Source organism: Pelophylax lessonae (genome assembly GCF_965119305.1).
Source record: "Pelophylax lessonae genome assembly, chromosome: 2".
Lineage (NCBI taxonomy): Eukaryota > Metazoa > Chordata > Amphibia > Anura > Ranidae > Pelophylax > Pelophylax lessonae.
Genome location: NC_138769.1, coordinates 698,653,797 through 698,671,435, shown reverse-complemented (window position 1 = coordinate 698,671,435; position 17,639 = coordinate 698,653,797). Strand labels below are relative to the sequence as shown.

Sequence of the window (17,639 nt, the reverse complement as noted above, 5' to 3'; positions counted from 1 at the left end):
TGGCTCGTTCACAACCCTTGCAGCAGGTCCGCCGCAGGGGCCAGAACAGGCCTCCCTCCCTCCACCTGGGGAAGATCCCTGAGGGTTAGCTCGATGTGGGCCCTATGTTTTTTCTCTACCTACCCTTTTTTAACTGTCCCTCTCTGTTTACCCCCTTCCTGGGGATCAAGCACTCATGGGACGGTTCCAGTTTTGCTGAGGTTTTTTCACTTTACCCTGTGACTGCTGCTGTAGACTTACCGCACGCACTTCTATTTTTTTTTCTTGAGCTGCCTCATAACAGGAGTGGTCCTGGAGATGCCTGCCCGTAGTCTGCTGTGCTACCTACCTCCAATAGGTCTACTCTAAAGAGTATTGTCTCACGTTTTGGGAAGGTGGCAATGCGGGGGCTGCTGGCCTCTCTCCTTCGGGGGGGGGGGGGGGGGTGCTGGCGTCGGCATCGCCACCATATGTTACTTGGTAACTTTTGTGGCGTCTTTATGGTGCTTTGTTTTGTTTGCTATGTCTTATTGTGATTATTGTGCTTGTTATTTAAGTTTTTTCTTTTTTCAGCGCGCTGTGCATCCTGGGTCGGTCTGCTGCAGGTCTCTCTCCTTTCTCCCTTCTGTCCCTGGGGGTCCTTTTATCGGTAACGTGTCATGGCTTCTCTGAAGATAGTGTGGCCTGGGCTCCCCTTCTAAACGCAGTAAGTTGTGGCTTGAAGCTAAGAGGCTGGGGGCGCACATTCTCTTTTTACAGGAAACCAATTTCCGTGCTGTCCCTCACTTGCCAACCCACCTCTATAATCAGTGGTTCCTTAGTAATTCACCTAAACCTAAATCGGGGGTGTGGCGATTGTGATACACAAACATTGCCCCTTTATTCCCCTGGACCATTACTCCGATCCGGAGGGTAGATTTGTTTTCTTAAAAGGGACGCTATTCACGCTTAAGCTTACCTTGGTTGTATTGTATGCCCCCAATACTCGCCAATTTACATTTATTGATCGGGTTCTGGACTCCCTGTCCGGTTTTAGGGAGGGGCGCTTGGTGGTTGGGGGGGACTTTAACCTTTGCCCTGATCCACTCCTAGATACCTCGTCTGGCCTGTCTGTCTACTCCTTTGCGTTCCTTAAACATTTTCTCAGATCCCTACAGTCCCATCACCTGGTTGACTGCTGGAGATTGCTTCATACCACGGTAAAAGTTTACAGTTTTTACTCTGCACCCCACAATGTCCACACACGGATTGATCTCTTGCTGGTGGATCATCATCTTCTGGAGTCACTCTCGGGTGCGTCGATCGGTTCGCTCACCTTATCAGACCACGCCCCTTTCACCGTTTCCCTCGCTCCTCTGTGCCAAAGTGCTCGGCCGTGGACATGGTGTTTAAATGAAAACTTGCTGGACGACGCAGTAGCATTTCAACAGGTCTCTGACCTTATATCTCATTATTTTGCAGAGAATTTGACAAGGGAAACAGGGATGGCCTCAGTGTGGGAGGGACACAAAGCTGACTAAAGAAAGCACATACGGGTGAAATGCTGTCGTTCTTAGCTAAACTTAGAGCGACAGAGCTCAAACACGGATGCGGCACTTGCGGCTGAACTTTGGTCCCTCAGGAAGGAACTTTCTGCTCTTTTGGAAACGCGTATACGGGCAAGGTTACGGTATGTATCACATAAGTTTTATGAGTTCGGGAACAAATGCGGGCGACTCTTGGCTAGGGCCCTCTGCAGACAAGGGGGGTCGGGCTACGTGCATAAACGTCATAATGCCCCGGGTCCCTCAACGGTGCTGCCATCTAAAATAGCTGAGGAGTTTTGCGAATATTATACTCGACTCTATCAACTCCCCGCTTCACTTCCTGGTTCTTCGGCTGCGCAGAGGGCTGAGCTCCTCTCCAACTATTTGGAGGAGGCGCAGGCCCCTCAGCTTACAGCCCAGGTTAGCAGACAACTAGACAAGCCCATTTCTCAGTTGGAGATAAAGGCGGTCATTTAAGATCTCCCGACCGGTATAAGCCCGGGCCCAGATGGTTTTACTACTGCTTATTACCGCAAATTCTTGCCCCTCCTCTCTAGCCATATGTGCACGTATTTTAATGCTCTGGCCTCGGGTACCCTCATCCCGCCGGAAGCCCTTACCGTTCACATTACGGTCATCCCGAAGCCGGAAAAGGATACCGCTGCGCCCAGTAGTTATAAACCTAATTCTTTACTAAATACTGATATTAAGATCTTGGCGAAGGTCCTGGTGAACCGCTTGGTGCCCATCCTATGGAATGTAATACATGCATACTGACCAAACAGGTTTTTAATCAGGAGGGAAGCTAGAGACAATTCTAACTGAGCTATCCAATTGATCCACTGGGTGAGGTCCCAACCCGACTGCTCCCATTGTCTTCTGTTGTCGACCGATGCCGAAAAGGTGTTCGAAAGGGTGGACTGGCAATATCCTCGTGCAGTTTTGACCAGATTGGGATTGGGTCAAACTATGCTTACGTGGAGAGTGTCGCTATACAGCTCTCCGTCTGCCCGAGTGAGAGTGAATGGCGTTCTTTCGGATCCCTTCTACATTTGAAATGGGACGCGACAGGGGTGCCCCCTGTCTCCTTTCATTTTCGCCCTCACCCTCAAACCTCTACTAAATAGGATTTGTTTAAACCCAGACATACGGGTTGGCATGACAGAGCACAAACTGTCTGCTTATGCAGACGATGTGCTGTTTTATGTAGCAAATCCACAGATCTTACTTCCTAATATTAGTTGAGTTGAGGGGGTTTCAATCCCTGTCCAATTTCAAAATAAATTATAGTAAGTCTGAAAATCTCCCCCTCAATATCTCAGATGAACTTCGCATTCAGCTGCAGGCATCCTTCCCGTTCGAATGGTATCCATCCTCCCTGAAATACCTGGGGATCAAATTGACCCCCCATACTTCCCAGTTGTACTCTAATAATTTTGAGCCCTTGTTCTCCGAGATATGGGCTGATCTACAGAGGGGGGATCGCATTCTCCTGGATGAGTCAGCATACTAAAGATGAATGTGTTGCCAAGAGTGCTTTTCTGTCTGCAAATGGTGCCGATCTCTCTTCCCAGATCTTTCTTTTTGGCCTTCAACAGCTTATTCTTAAAATTTGTTTGGCAGGGGAAACACCCAGGCATTGCATTACGAGTGCTAAAGCGCTCTAAGGGGACGGGAGGCCTGGGTGTTCCTTCCCTTAGAGTCGGTTCACACTAAGGCGACACGACTCCTTACTACTTCGGGGGCGACTTGTGCATTACCATGCACCGCGACTTCGGAGCGACTTGCAGGGACTTCACATAATGGAAGTCTATGCAAGTCTCTCCGAGGTCGCACCGAAGTAGTACAGGACCCTTTTTCCATGTCGGAGCGACGTGTGTCACTCCTATTAGAACGGGTCCTGTAGCGGTCAATGGACCGCGACTTGTCAGGCTGACAAGTCGCCTGACAAGTCGCGCTAGTGTGGACCGGCTCTTAGGAGATATTATGAGGCAATCTCTCTACAATGGATCCTGCATTGGCATCATCATGTCAAGTCCAAGGCGTGGGTTTCCCTTAAGACATTTTTGGTGGGCCGGAACCGGAATCTCATGCTCTCTGGTTGCCCCATGATTCTCAGGGCCTCTCGGGCCTGGTGTCTCCTACCACCATTCATGCACTCAAATTGTGGGATAGTTTGAACGCACGTGAGGAGTTGTCCCCGCCCGTGTCCCTGCTCGCGCCCCTGGGAGACTTCCTGTGGTTTTTCCCTGGGGAACAGGTGTCTTACTTTGGATCGTAGATGGGGGATGGCGAGGTACTTTGCGGGAGGTTTGTGCAAGGTCAGGGCCTGGTGTCCCTGGACTGGCTTTGTGACCAATTTGGTCGCTTCCCCTTGGATGATTGGCGTTATAGACAACTGCACCATTTCATCACTGGCCTATAACATGTGGTTAGGCCCCCGTCCTCTATGCCTCAGTTTGAGAAACTGTGCATATCCGCTGAGCCGATCCCTCACTCTATCTCGGTTTTGTATGAGCTCTTGCAGGCTCTCAATTCTGGGGGTAAACCTGTCTACATCCGGGAGTGGGAGAGGGACCTGCAGCATACGTTCATGGAGCCCCAGCTGCAGCACTTAAATAGTCTTACTCACAAGAGCTCGGTTGATACTAAAATGTAATAAAACAGTTATAAGTTGTTGACTAGGTGGTATAGAGTGCTGTCCTGGCCAGGATTTTCCCAGCGCTCCCGGATTCTTGCTGGCGGGAGTGCGGGCTCCGGGGCTCCTACCACCACATTTGGTGGGAATGCCCACTGATTTGCCCCTTCTGGCAGGATGTTCGAGCACAAATTAAGGTTATTTTGGATATTGAGATGGCTGATTCCCCTTTGAGCTTCTTGTTTCATGTGCCGTCCCCACTCCTCTGCGCCATTATCGTAAGTCGGTCTTGCCTCATCTGCTGAATTCGGCTAGGCGTCTGATTCCTGTATATTGGAAATCCACTCCGATCCCTGTGAAGTCCGACTGGATCCAAATAATAGTATAGTGGAGGCAGAGGAGTGGGTTGCGAAATGTAGAGACAGTTCTATAGTACTTGGGCCACTTGGATTCATTATATATCCACCTCTAACACTGTGCCGACACCCCGGCGTGCCCTTGCCACACCGCCTACTGCGGCTCCTGCAGGCCCTAGTCATGACCCAGGCAGTGCCATATAGTCATGGAGGAATAACCTGCTACTTCACCCTACTCACCTATCTTCACATGCAGATTTGGGTTTCAGACACTCATGGGAAGGAGTCCTCTGCTTTCCTGCTACTGGTGGCGCTAATCTAGGACGTAATGCTGTTGGTTTTTGTCTAATTGTTGTTCATTTCTATTTATCCTCTTTCCCTCTTTCTCACCCTTTTCCTCTCCCCCTCTTTCTCTACTCCTCCCTCTCTTGTTTCTCCCCTCTCCCCATCCTCCTAAGTTCTTTTGTTGTGTCCTATTCTATGGGCAGTTCACTCATTACAGATGTGCCGGGATGTACCTGGGTTGGCGGTTCCCCTTGGGGTGCCGCTGCAATCCCCTTCTGCATTGTTTACATTCGTTATTACATAAAGGCCTCCTTCTGTTATGTACTTGTTTTGTTTTAGAAATGACTGCACTAGTGTAAGTCTTAGAGTCAGTTCACACTGAGGCGACACGACTCCTTACTACTTCGGGGGCGACTTGTGCATTACATTGCACCACGACTTCGGAGCGACTTGCAGGGACTTCACATAATGGAAGTCTATGCAAGTCGCTCCGAGGTCGCCCCGAAATAGTACAGGACCCTTTTTCTAAGTCGGAGCGACTTGTGTCGCTCCTATTAAAACGGGTCCTGTAGCGGTCAATGGACCGCGAGGGAGCGCAACTTGTCAGGCTGACAAGTCGCCTGACAAGTCGCGCTAATGTGAACCGGCTCTTAGGGGTTGGTTTTTCTCCCGACCCTCCATGTTCTGCCTATGTATTTGTATCGCTTGGATTCCAGGTTTTTCTACTTTCTGTCACCTTTTGTTATTTACTAAAATAAAGATTATTAAAAAAAAAAAATAAATAAATAAATAAAACTACCATTTAAATTCTAGACGGATCATTTCTTTGTCAGTGGGCAAACGTGCAAAATCAGCAGGGGATCAAATACTTTTTTTTCTCGCTGTATTTACTCTGCGTAACATCATCTTTTATATTTTAAGAAAAATTGGGTTATGTATTGTGGTTTTTTTATTTTTTCATTAAAATTTAAAAAAGTCTTTTTGCCAAAAATTTCATTTGAAAAAACGCTGTACAAATACTGGGACATGCAAAATTGCAAAACCCACATAATTATTTTCCAGGGTCTCTGCTTTAAAAAAAAAAAAAAAAAAAAAACACTTGGGGGTTCTAAGTAAATTTCTAGCAAAAAAAAAAAAATATTTTTACATGGAAAGAAAAAGTACCAGAAAATGCCCGGTCTTCAACTGGTTAAACCTGAGCTGAACTTACCTTTTCTTCAACGGTCCCCATCCCTCGCCAGCTGTCCTCCGAAGGCAGCCCCTGTGTATCGCTCTTTATTTCCATTTTTAAACTCTTTACTTCTAGTAATATATAGGAACACACAACTCAAACACAACTTGTACGATTCAACACAAGTGAACTTTATTTACAAAGAATCCACAGTGACAAAAATAAAAAGACAAGTACTGGAGTAATATGGCAGTCATAGCAACTCACGCGGTACACCAAGAGGACGTGAACCATCCCTCGAAGGTGCTCGAGTGGTTACAACTTCCATGTGAGGGCGGGGGGAGGGACTTCAGACAAGTTATATAAAAATATGCCATCAAAATTATTTGGACAATCAGACGCTGAGAACACTATTTACAGGAAATAGGCAATATACTGTATGTTTCCTATATACAATACATTAGGGATAATTCATATTTTTTACTTTTCCACAAAAAAAAAAAAAAAAGGAATAAAGATAGTTTTATATCTTCTGTAACCCCTTAAGTGCTGGAGGGAGCTGGATACAGTGCAATACGTAGCAGCACTAGCAGGAATCAGTGGGAAATGACCATTTTTTGTCCTGCAGCACTAAAAGGAGTTCGTGGACAGTTTGGGGCCGCCTTGACGCGTTCAGGCATTGGAGACGGACCAGGAGAAATGCGATTGCATTTTTTTGTGGTAAAATGCCCTTTTATTTCTGCGAGTAGTGGCTGTAAAAAGTAGTGGTCTAAGTGGCGAGGAGTGGGCCAAGCTATGTGTCAGAACAGAAGTCACTAGGCCTGAAAGCACTGCAACCCCGCAGGAACAATCCTGCTTGCTAACATTTAGCTATAATAAATATTTCCATGGAATCCAATGGCGGGCCAACTTCAAAAGCTTTCTGAGTAACATCAAAAGTCTGCAACGATCTTCCACAATGGTTTCCATTTAAGAGCAATCAGAATTGTGGTGGAAATTGACCTCCTCAATGTCACTTTCTGTCCAACCCAGTTCAGGACATTTGGCCATGGAAGTTTGGAAACGACAGGAAAAGGTGGTGGCGGAATGCGGCAGATGGTACAGAAAATTTCTGCTTCAAAGCTTCCAAGACTGGCACGTGTACAGTGTGCATGAAGGCGGGTGGTCACGAATTGTGATGCGTGCAGAGGGGCTTGTGGGTGCTTCTGCCTATCGCAGGTGTGTAAAATTATCCGTTGCAGCTTGCCTCTATTGAGTGGAACGCCCATGCTCATGAATACTTTGCTGCATTCTGCATTGTGGATACCCATACATGGCCTTTTTATGGGTCCAAGAACTAAGGTGTCTCATAGCTATGAATAAATCACAGAGACAAGAACTCACTGCTCAAGGTGGTGTAATTGCCTGATGACTCACACCGGTGCATGCCCCGGCTCGCCTCCGTGAAAACTTGATAAAGGAAAAGGAATTGGCAGCACTCCAGGTTGAGTCCAAATCCAGATTTATTGACTGGACATCTAAATATGACAATCGTGACAAGGTAGACGCGTTTCACACACTGACTGTGTGCTTAATCATTACATTTAATAATAATAATGATTAAGCACACAGTCAGTGTGTGAAACGCGTCTACCTTGTCACGATTGTCATATTTGGGTGTCCAGTCAATAAATCTGGATTTTGACTCAACCTGGAGTGCTGCCAATTCCTTTTCCTTTATTATGAATAAATCACATTTAGGTCTCACTCACACTGTACCCTGCGCATTGAGGGGCATGAACCCCGTTTGCAACATTGCGGATTGTATGTGTGACACATGGACCCAAGCGTAAAAAAAGCAAAAAAAAAAACAAACTAAAAGAAATAATGCCGGACCTGTTCCTCGGCGCACTGCAACATGGGAAATATCTGTGCTGCCTTGAAGTGCATTAGAAAAAAAAGTCAGGGGAGTTTTTATTAGGGACATGTTTAGGACTCCATGCAACACACAACGTGCAAAAAAAAATATTCATGTGCAACAAAATGAACAAGCTTTCATAAGGAACCTGTCAAAACAGAAAAGAAGGCCAATTTTGTGAGGCAGGGCATGTTCTGTAAGAATCACTGACCTGGTACTAGTATGAAGATGAACTGCCATTGCCTCAGAATGTTAACAGAATTGGGATGAAAGGGACAGCCCCGGAACATGTACGGTCAAAGACAAGTCAGCAATGGCAGCGTTTCTATATCTAACCTTGACAGGTTCCCTTTAACTCGTTTTCAGAATATGGTTAGCTTTTCACTAACCAGAACTTCCCGGTCCTCATAGTCCTTGGCATGCTGGTTATTGTGGTCCCACTCCTTTCTCGCAGTCAGGATTGATACACCTTGCACACCAGAGGAACCACAAGTCCCAGCACACCCACTCAGCAAAGGCCGGCTGACACCAAGCTCCAGTACCAAATAACAGTTTTATATGGTGAAAGGATTTACAATACAATACCAAAAATATATTCTTGGAAAAAAAAAATAAAACATTCTTTTTATTTTTTTACTTGTAACATCCAGAGCCCCAAATATCCCTCTTTAGTAACTCCGCCATGCAAAAATAATATATGGTTTTGGGGTTTAACACACATTTACAAGCAGTACTAAAGGAGAACTCTATGATCTTATGTACTATACAGTCTAAAAATAGTGATTTATGTCCCATTAACCTCAGGCACTGGGTGGCAGCCATTTTGTCACAGGCCACAGCAGCAGCCATGCTCCCACTTTGGTTTCAGAGGAAACAAACTTCTGATGAGAAATATTAAAGAAAAAATACCATTTTTTAGCATTTGGCACTCAATTCCATGTTATGTCACTCATCTACAATAACATATACCATTCGTTCTTTCCATTCACTCTGCGGCCATTTTCTCTCTACAACGTCATTATCTTCTGCGGCCATTTTCTCTCTACAATGTCATTATCTTCTGCGGCCATTTTCTCTCTACAACGTCATTATCTTCTGCGGCCATTTTCTCTCTACAACGTCACTATCTTCTGCGGCCATTTTCTCTCTACAACATCATTATCTTCTGCGGCCATTTTCTCTCTACAACGTCACTATCTTCTGCGGCCATTTTCTCTCTACAACGTCATTATCTTCTGCGGCCATTTTCTCTCTACGTCATTATCTTCTGCGACCATTTTCTCTCTACAATGTCAATATCCTCAGTCAGGTCTCCCCTCTTCTCTTTTGCTTTTAATTCTCTGACATCCTGTTCTAAAACTTGGAATATAAAACTTGTATGCCAACATGGCTACAACTGCTGTGGTGGATACTAATCACTTTGTAGAAGGAACGCACATTACTAATGCCTGCACTCACACAGGCTCTGAAAGGGGGCAGTGCTCCAGTTTTAGTAAATCTACCCCACAGTGGGAGAGATTCACTAAAACTGGAGCACTCAGAATCTGGTGCAGCTGTGCATGGTAGCCAATCAGCTTCTAACTGCAGCTTGTTCGAATAAAGGATAAGGCCCGGTTCACACTGATGCGACAATCGCTCTGATTTTGGAGCACTTGTTGCATCAGAAGTCGGACCCCATTCTGTGCAATGAAACCGTTCTAATAGGTACGACTTGTGTCGAAAAAGGTTCCTGCACTACTTTTTGGTCCGATTTTGGTATGACTTGCCTTGACTCCTGTTAAATTCGTCGCATGCAAGTCACGCTGGGGTCCGACTTCAAAGTCGCGCAACTTTGAAGTCAGCGGCAGTGTGAACCCAGGCCAAGTTCACCTTTGGGAACCTGTAACATGTCCCATCTGTTTTTAGGGTGAAACATGTAACATGTTCCCAATGCTGCCTGATCCCCCCCCCCCCCCGTGACAGCAGTATAGGGAAAAGTTCCCTGTAGTAGCTGTCACTTTTTGAAACCAGTACGGAGCCCCACACGGCCGCATCATTCATTCACACAGCTCTGTGTATGAATGACCTACAAGCTCCGACATCATTAGCGGCTGTTGGCTTGTAGTTCTAAATGAACGACCAAAGCGCTGTGGTAGTTCATTGATACTTCCGGTCTGTGTATCTGCTTGTCCGTATGGGATGTATGGCTACACAGATACTGTACACTCACACTATAAGTTGCTGATCACCGCCATTACTAGTAAAAATAAATAAATAAAAATATCCCATAATTTGTAGACACTATAAAACTTTTGCGCAAACCAATCAATATACGCTTATTGGGATTTTTTTTATACCAAAATTACCGTATGAAGCAGAATACATATTGACCTAAATTTATGAAGAAATTAGATTTTATACATTTTTTTTGGGATATGTTTTATAGTAGAAAGTAAAAAAAAAAAATATATATATATATATATATATATATATATATATATATATATATATATTTTTTTTTTTTTCAAAATGGTCAGATTTTTTTGTTTATAGCACAAAAAATAAAAACTGCAGAGATGATCAAATACCACAAAAAGAAAGCTCTATTTTTGGGGAAAAAAAGGACATCAATTTTATTTGGGTACAGTGTTGCACGACCGCGCAATTGTCAGTTAAACTAACGCAGTGCCGTATCGCAAAAAATGGCCTGGTCATGAAGGGGGTAAATCTTCCAGCGCTCAAGTGGCTAAAAAGTGAACTTATCCTTTAAGCTTTGACAATAAGGCCTCATGCACACTGGACGTTTTTACAGTTGCTGTTTTTGGCGTCAGTTTTCTTTTTGCAGCGGGTAAACTCCCCAGCATGTTATCCTATGTCTCCATGCACACACACTGTTATCAGCAGTTTTTGGCAGGGGCGTTTTCTGGCTGGAAAAAAACCCCCAGAACTAGTGTGTTTTCAGAAGAGTTTATAAGGTGTAAAAACGCTCTAAGGGTTCTTTCCCACGAACGATCCGATCAGATCTGCAATGTCAGCTTTTTAGGCGGACCTGATCGGATGCTCCATGCATCCCTATGGGGCAGCGGATGTCAGCGGTGACATCTCCTCTGACACCCGCTGCTATCCGATTCTGATCCTGTCCGTGAAATCCGCATGGATGGAAACCCTATTTCCCCCATAGAGGACAGTGGGGATCTGACAGCTCCCTCTCCGCACACAGAACTGAGACGGAGCTGTCATCCGCCTGCTCAGCAGGAATCGGCGGATCGATCCCCGCTGAGCAACAGGGAGTCTGCGGGTGGAGGCGGACCATGTGAAAGGACCCCAACTCTGATAAAAGCTAAAAAAACGGCTGAAAAACGCGGCTATTTGATGTTTATCAACGTTTTTGAGCCATAAACTTTTGTGGGAGTATAGTGTTGCTAAAAAAAAGCTACAGCTGATAAAATCTAAAAAACGCAACTGTAAAAACTCCTTCTACAGCTACAGCTTTCTACTGGAGTTTTGGTAACATCCAGTGTGCATGAGGCCTAAAACCTGGAAGCTGATTGGTTACTATGCACAGCCGCACCGTATTCTGTGTGTACCAGTTTTAGTACATTTCCCCCAGTGATTGTAAGATTCTTCACTGCGGATGTTGGTTTCTGGACAGAAATGGATGGTGAAGTTTTAGTTTAGGACTCATTCACACCATGTCCATTGATCGGCATTCTTCACAATTGATCTCTACTTGTCCTGTTCACACCATATATGTGCGGTGATGTGTGCTGCTTAACATTGCTTTGCACTCCCCGACAACGCACTGCTGGTATGAACGCGCCATAAACCTGCAAAGAAAAGCTGTCATTACTGACCTCCTCCTAACAATGCTACTTGCTGATCCAGTACGCTCCATCTGCAAAATTGTTCAGGGCCAGTGATTTAGACAGAGCTGAAAGCAAAAGATCAGCATGACAACCAGTTCAAGTTTCTTTTGGGGCCTGATTACAGTGGTCCTAATGCAAGTTTCTTTTGGGGCCTGATTACAGTGGTCCTAATGCAAGTTTCTTTTGGGGCCTGATTACAGTGGTCCTAATGCAAGTTTCTTTTGGGGCCTGATTACAGTGGTCCTAATGCAAGTTTCTTTTGGGGCCTGATTACAGTGGTCCTAATGCAAGTTTCTTTTGGGGCCTGATTACAGTGGTCCTAATGCAAGTTTCTTTTGGGGCCTGATTACAGTGGTCCTAATGCAAGTTTCTTTTGGGGCCTGATTACAGTGGTCCTAATGCAAGTTTCTTTTGGGGCCTGATTACAGTGGTCCTAATGCACTGTTTTATATGTGGTGCATTGTGTGCCATTCATTGGGAACTGCACCCCAACATACTGCACAGTAGTAGCCAACACGCAACCCACCACCATGTTTTTTTTTTGTCCATTGGCAACTCATTAGTATTGAACGGTCTGCTTTAACACAACGCACATTAATGTGCGACATAATGTGTTGACGCACCGCAACAGAGCGCCAAAGTGGAATCCAAGGTGGCAAGGATTAAAGACAAGATATAATAGAGCCCCAGGGTGTCTATAAGTACAGTCAAATATCAAATCACTTGCAGATTCTTTCTCATACATAACTTCGACAACATATACAACAAACATACACTGCCATTGTTATACAGAATCAAGATGGGCGGCCATACATGATACGCAGGAACCGCTGAGATTCGAACCGTGTATGGGTAGGCTGAATGTACCAAGTTGATTGATCGATCAACTTGGGTACAAGCAGCAAGACGGGTTTTACCTGCGATTATCGCTAGTGGCTGCTATAGCCGCTAGCTTTAATCATTGTCTTCTCCCAGCGGGGATGGCTTCCCCTGCCCCCCACCTGGAGAAGACAAGGATCCGGCAGGAGGGATTCCTGCATCAACGCTGTCTGTGTTGATGGCGAATCAAGTGAATTTCTTTCCTGCAACCCGTGGTTACAGGAAAGAAATTTGCTCCATGTATGGCCGGCCTAAGGCCGTGGGATTAACCAGCCCTTCCTACAGAAACCACGAGGATTCCAGCTTTTCAAGGGTATGGATCAATGTGACTGCCTATTACGCACATTAAAGAGGAAGTAAACCCTCCTCAGGAAGTTGTACCTATAGGTAAGCCTATATTAAGGCTTACCTATAGGTACTGTAAATATCTCCTAAACATGCACCGTTTAGGAGATATTTACCTTTAATGCAGCCAGTGACGTCACTGGCGCATGCGCTCTGAAGGAACGGCAGATCGTGCCGTTCCTTCAGAGCCCCGTGCCGTGACCGTCGGCTCCCGCGCGCGTGCGCGGGAGTGACGTCACCGCGGCTCCGGCCAATCAGATGGCCGGATGCCACGATCCCGGAAGACGGGCGACTATACATGTCGCCCGTCATACAGGTAAGCGGACGGCACGGCGGGGGCTCGTTCTAAGGTAAGTATTTCATAATGAGCTACTATGCGATGCATACTAGCTCATTATGGGTTTCTCTTTCAGGATGTAAAGAAGAGAAAAAATTTTTTTCTCGGTTTACAACCTCCTTAATGTCTTCCGTCCTCTGGATTTCCCTGGTTTCCTGTCCTGGTGAGATTCTGTGTCTTGGGGGGGGGGGACCTCCCCATCGGGGGTACTGCAATAAAAAGCTGGCAGATCAGACCCTTGCCCCACTGTATATGAAATGATAAACTTTGGCTGGAGCTAGGTTAATGTCTACCATATTTTTTTCTTATCACTACTTTTTTTATTGAGAGAGCACGGATTACGTTGTATTCCGGAGCAATGGAAAAAGTCACTGTTGCTGTAGAATAAATATTTTTGGCTGAGAAACACAGAAGCAGACTGGAGACTAAAAGACGAAGAAGAAAGATTGTTCTGTAGAAGTCAATGTGTAATATTTGTCACAGCCATAGAGCAGTGCAGACAAGGGATTCCCTTAATCTGCAGGGATTTCTTCTCTCTTCCTGTTTTGACTGTGGGACAGGAAGAGAAGAGAACTCTTCCCAATAAAATACAGATTATTTTTGGCCCAACCCTCCCTTACTTTAACCAAAATAAAATAAAACATTTTTCCTATAGTTCTACTTCAAACGGAAGAGCTCGTCTCAACTATAAAGTCTTGGCAAAGGACAATAGTGCCACCTTGTGTCAGCAGTTGGGTACTGGAGGGAAAACGTGTTATTAAAGTGGTAGTAAACTCTTTGTATATTCACCTACAGGTATCCTTATAATAAAGCTTACCTGTAGATAAAATTAATATCTCCTAAATGGGCACCGTTTAGGAAATATTCTATCCAGCAGCAGCCAGTAATGTCACCGGCACATGTGCTCTGAAGGAACGGCATACCGGTACTAATCTTTCAGAGCTCTGTGCCCTGGGAGTGACGTCATCGCAGTTTGGCCAATCAAGTGGCCTGCAGCTGGCGAACTCGGAAGGAAGACCGGGTGTAGATTGAAGCCTCAGCAGCGGTGACAGCGTGCCTCTGGAGGGCTTCATTTTAAGGTAAGTCCTTCATAATGTGCTAGTATGCGGTGCATGCTAGCACATTATGCAATTTTTTTTTTATTAAGAATTTACCACCACTTTGAAGGGAACATATTGTATAGTAAGTTGACTGCCCTGCTGGAATAGGTAAAGAGTAACAGAAGCGCTACAATACTTGCTTTTTCTGGAAAAAAACACTGCTCCAGGTACCCCCCCTCAATGCCGACAACATGACCAAAAGTACATGATCCCTGCTGAAAAGTAGGATTCTTCCTTTCAGCAGACATGTGACTTGCTTGGGATTATATTAGGAGCGCTGTAGGGATGCTTGGGCTCAAAGTGGTTGTAAACCTCAGACATGAAATATGAGCAAAGCATATCCCTCTATAGCAGGGGTCTTCAAACTCTGGCCCTCCAGTAGATCAGGAACTACAATTCCCATCATGCCTAGTCATGTCTGTGAATGTCAGGGTTTTACAATGCCTCATGGGATGTGTAGTTCCACAACAACTGGAGGGCCGTAGTTTGAGGATCCCTGCTCTATAGTGTGTACTTGTCTTAATTAAGATCACTAAGTTTAATTTCTGTCTGCTGCTTCATTCGTCTGCTACCTGCATAAATCACTTCTGACAAGTTTTCCTGACACCAAGAGGAAAATGGTGACAGGGGAGGAACCTCCAGTTGATTGACAGCTTTAGCTGTGTTTCTGTGTGGAGGGGGTGTGTCACTTCCCTCCAATCAGCTCTTCTCACTGAGCTCTGCATAGTGTGACTTCATCTCTCCACCCCCTTTTTTCTGACAGCTCAGACAAGCTTTAAAATGCAGCACTTTGATTGACTGTAGAGAAGAGAAGAATGCTTCTCTTAATATCAAACTCATGTAGGATGATTTGTTTAACCTCTGTGTATCACTGCCTCAGGTTATATGGAAGTATATGGAAGAGTTTACAACCACTTTAAGGAAAATATTTTAGAGCTTCCATTACTCTTTGCTTATCCACAGCAAGACTCTTCACATAGCTTTAAGTTGCCATTTAGGTAGAGGTCCTCTTTAAATGCATAAAGATTGTAATATCTGATACACAAATTGAAAATAAAAACGACCCTGTCCATTTGCAGCACATATGATTTCCTAAAAGTGGTAAGAATGTGACGTGCACAGAATTGGCCTGTACAGCTCGCCTCCTACTGGTGTGTCTGGAGGTCTGCACAGAGCTGGAGCTAAAATTTCAGACATCCCCTGCACCGTCCTTTAGCTGCAGGAAGCCCTTCACCTTTGTGGATATCCAGGGGAACTTCACATCTGGAAGAAATCTGAAATATAGGTTTCCCTGCATCTGGACTAATCTTTCAATAGCAGTACTCTGCTTGAGGGACTGACAGCAAACACCCATCTCAGCACCCAGTGACCAGAGGCTTCCTTCTGTGCTCTTACAGCCGTGTCCATATCATTACAAAGTGGTTTTAGAGTTTCAGTGGAGTGCTTCTTTAAAGGCCTCTATTGGTGAGGAACCGCTTTAATTAGGACATAAATGGAATTCCATCAAAAAAATACTACTAAAGGTCATAGACTTTGTCTCTACCACCCCCATTATAGAGATCAGGGATCCGCAGGATTCAGTTTCCTCACTCACACACTAAAAAAAAATAAAAAAATTAAAACTTCAAAACACAAGTTTTCACTTGACAATAAATAAGAACATCTTTAAAAAAATAATGGCCGGCGGACCAGGCAACACTTAAAAGTCTGTCTTTTTTTTTTTAAGCCACAGAACTGATGTGAGCAGCCGGACCCTGCGAACACGGAGTTTATTGGCTGATCGAGTCCCGAGGGTCTCGGTGCTTTTGACGCTCCCATGAAATGCGTATGGAAAAGCAGTGACGGACAGCAGTCAAAGGGGCTTCTGAGTCACCGCTCACTCGCCAGTGGTTAATACCTTTGAAGAAGCAGAAGCAGAAGCAGATTGGCAGATCCTTATTTTTTTTCATAGTTGGAGGCACGTTATTGTACTGCAATTCCCATACCGCCATCTTGCTAAGGACTTTGGCAATGTAATAATGACCCCGCTCCTGTATACAGTACATCCATCTCTTCCTGGACAAGCAGCTCCTCCGTATGACCTTCCCTGGCGGTGATTTCAGAACCTGGTGGCGTTGAAGGTAGTGAATGGAGGTGTGCAGGTCAGATGCTCAGGACAAGCCGGTGGATGAGCTGAAGGTGTGATGGTAAGCAGCAAAACAGATGAGGGTCCGGTGCGTAACAACGGCCTGGTGCGACCTTCAGACCCTCCAGAGTAGCAGGTGGTTGGTGCTGTCGTCTCTGCCCACAGTCTCACTGCTGTTGGTGAGTCGGAAGTCCTCGTAGCCGTCACCACCACTGATGACCAGGAGTTTGGATTTAGTGCGGTGTCTGGAGGAGTCCCTCTTCTCTGCATCACACGCTTGCTCGTTACCTGCTAAAAAACAGAAATGCATGTATATGAACTGTCTTTAAATCCAGGCACTCCCTGCCAGGTCCTGGACCCCTCTGCAGACTACACAGCAGTTAGGCAATACAGCTTGGTCCAGGACACGCCCTTAGGTCAATACGCCATTATGTACAGTAGACATGTGTGATTTGTTTCGTTATGCATCCAAATTCAGACAAAATTTTTGTTAAATAAATAAAAGAAATAGATCAGAATAAAACAGAATAGAAAATAAGAGAATAAAAACAGAATGGAATAAAAAAAATAATAGACTAGAAAATAAAGGAATAGAATAAACAGGATAGAAAAGCATGGAACAGAATAAAAACCGAATGGAATAGAATAGAAAATAAAGGAATAAAATAGAATAGATAAGAACAGATTAGAACAGAATAGAAAAGAAAAGAATTGAATAGAAGAAATCAGAAAACAACAGATATTAATAAAATAAAACAGAATAGAATAGAAAATAAAATAAATAGATCAGCATAGTGGAAAAAAAAAAAACAGAATGTAATACAAAAAAATAAATAAACTAGAAAATATAGGAATAGAAAATAATAGATAAGAATAGCATAAAAAAGAACAGAATAGAATAAAACAGAATATAATAGAATAAAACAGAAGAGAAAAGAAAAGAAAGGAATAGAACAGAAAACAATAGAATAGAATAAAACCGAATAGAGTAAAAAATAAAGTAAAGGAACAGAATAAAAGAGAATACAATAGAAAAGAAAAAAATAGAAAAAAGTAGAAAATAAAAGAATAGAATATAATACAGTATCTCAAAAAGTGAGTACACCCCTCACATTTTTGTAAACATGTAATTATATCTTTTCATGTGACAACACTA

The 17,639-nt window shown here is 44.5% G+C and overlaps 1 protein-coding gene across 2 annotated transcripts in view; it reads right to left on the bottom strand.

The window, feature by feature from the left end:
* Window positions 1–16,299: 16,299 nt before the first annotated feature.
* The window catches only part of ARHGEF17 (Rho guanine nucleotide exchange factor 17), a 419,270-nt gene continuing 417,930 nt past the window's right edge, over window positions 16,300–17,639 (bottom strand). Inside the window, exon 22 of one of the 2 annotated variants that reach the window (XM_082245420.1) lies at window positions 16,300–16,774. In XM_082245420.1, the coding sequence (XP_082101546.1) occupies window positions 16,599–16,774 (176 nt within the window). In that variant the 3' untranslated portion in view covers window positions 16,300–16,598. The remainder of the gene's footprint in view (window positions 16,775–17,639) is intronic. The other variant, XM_082245421.1, reaches the window with a different exon arrangement.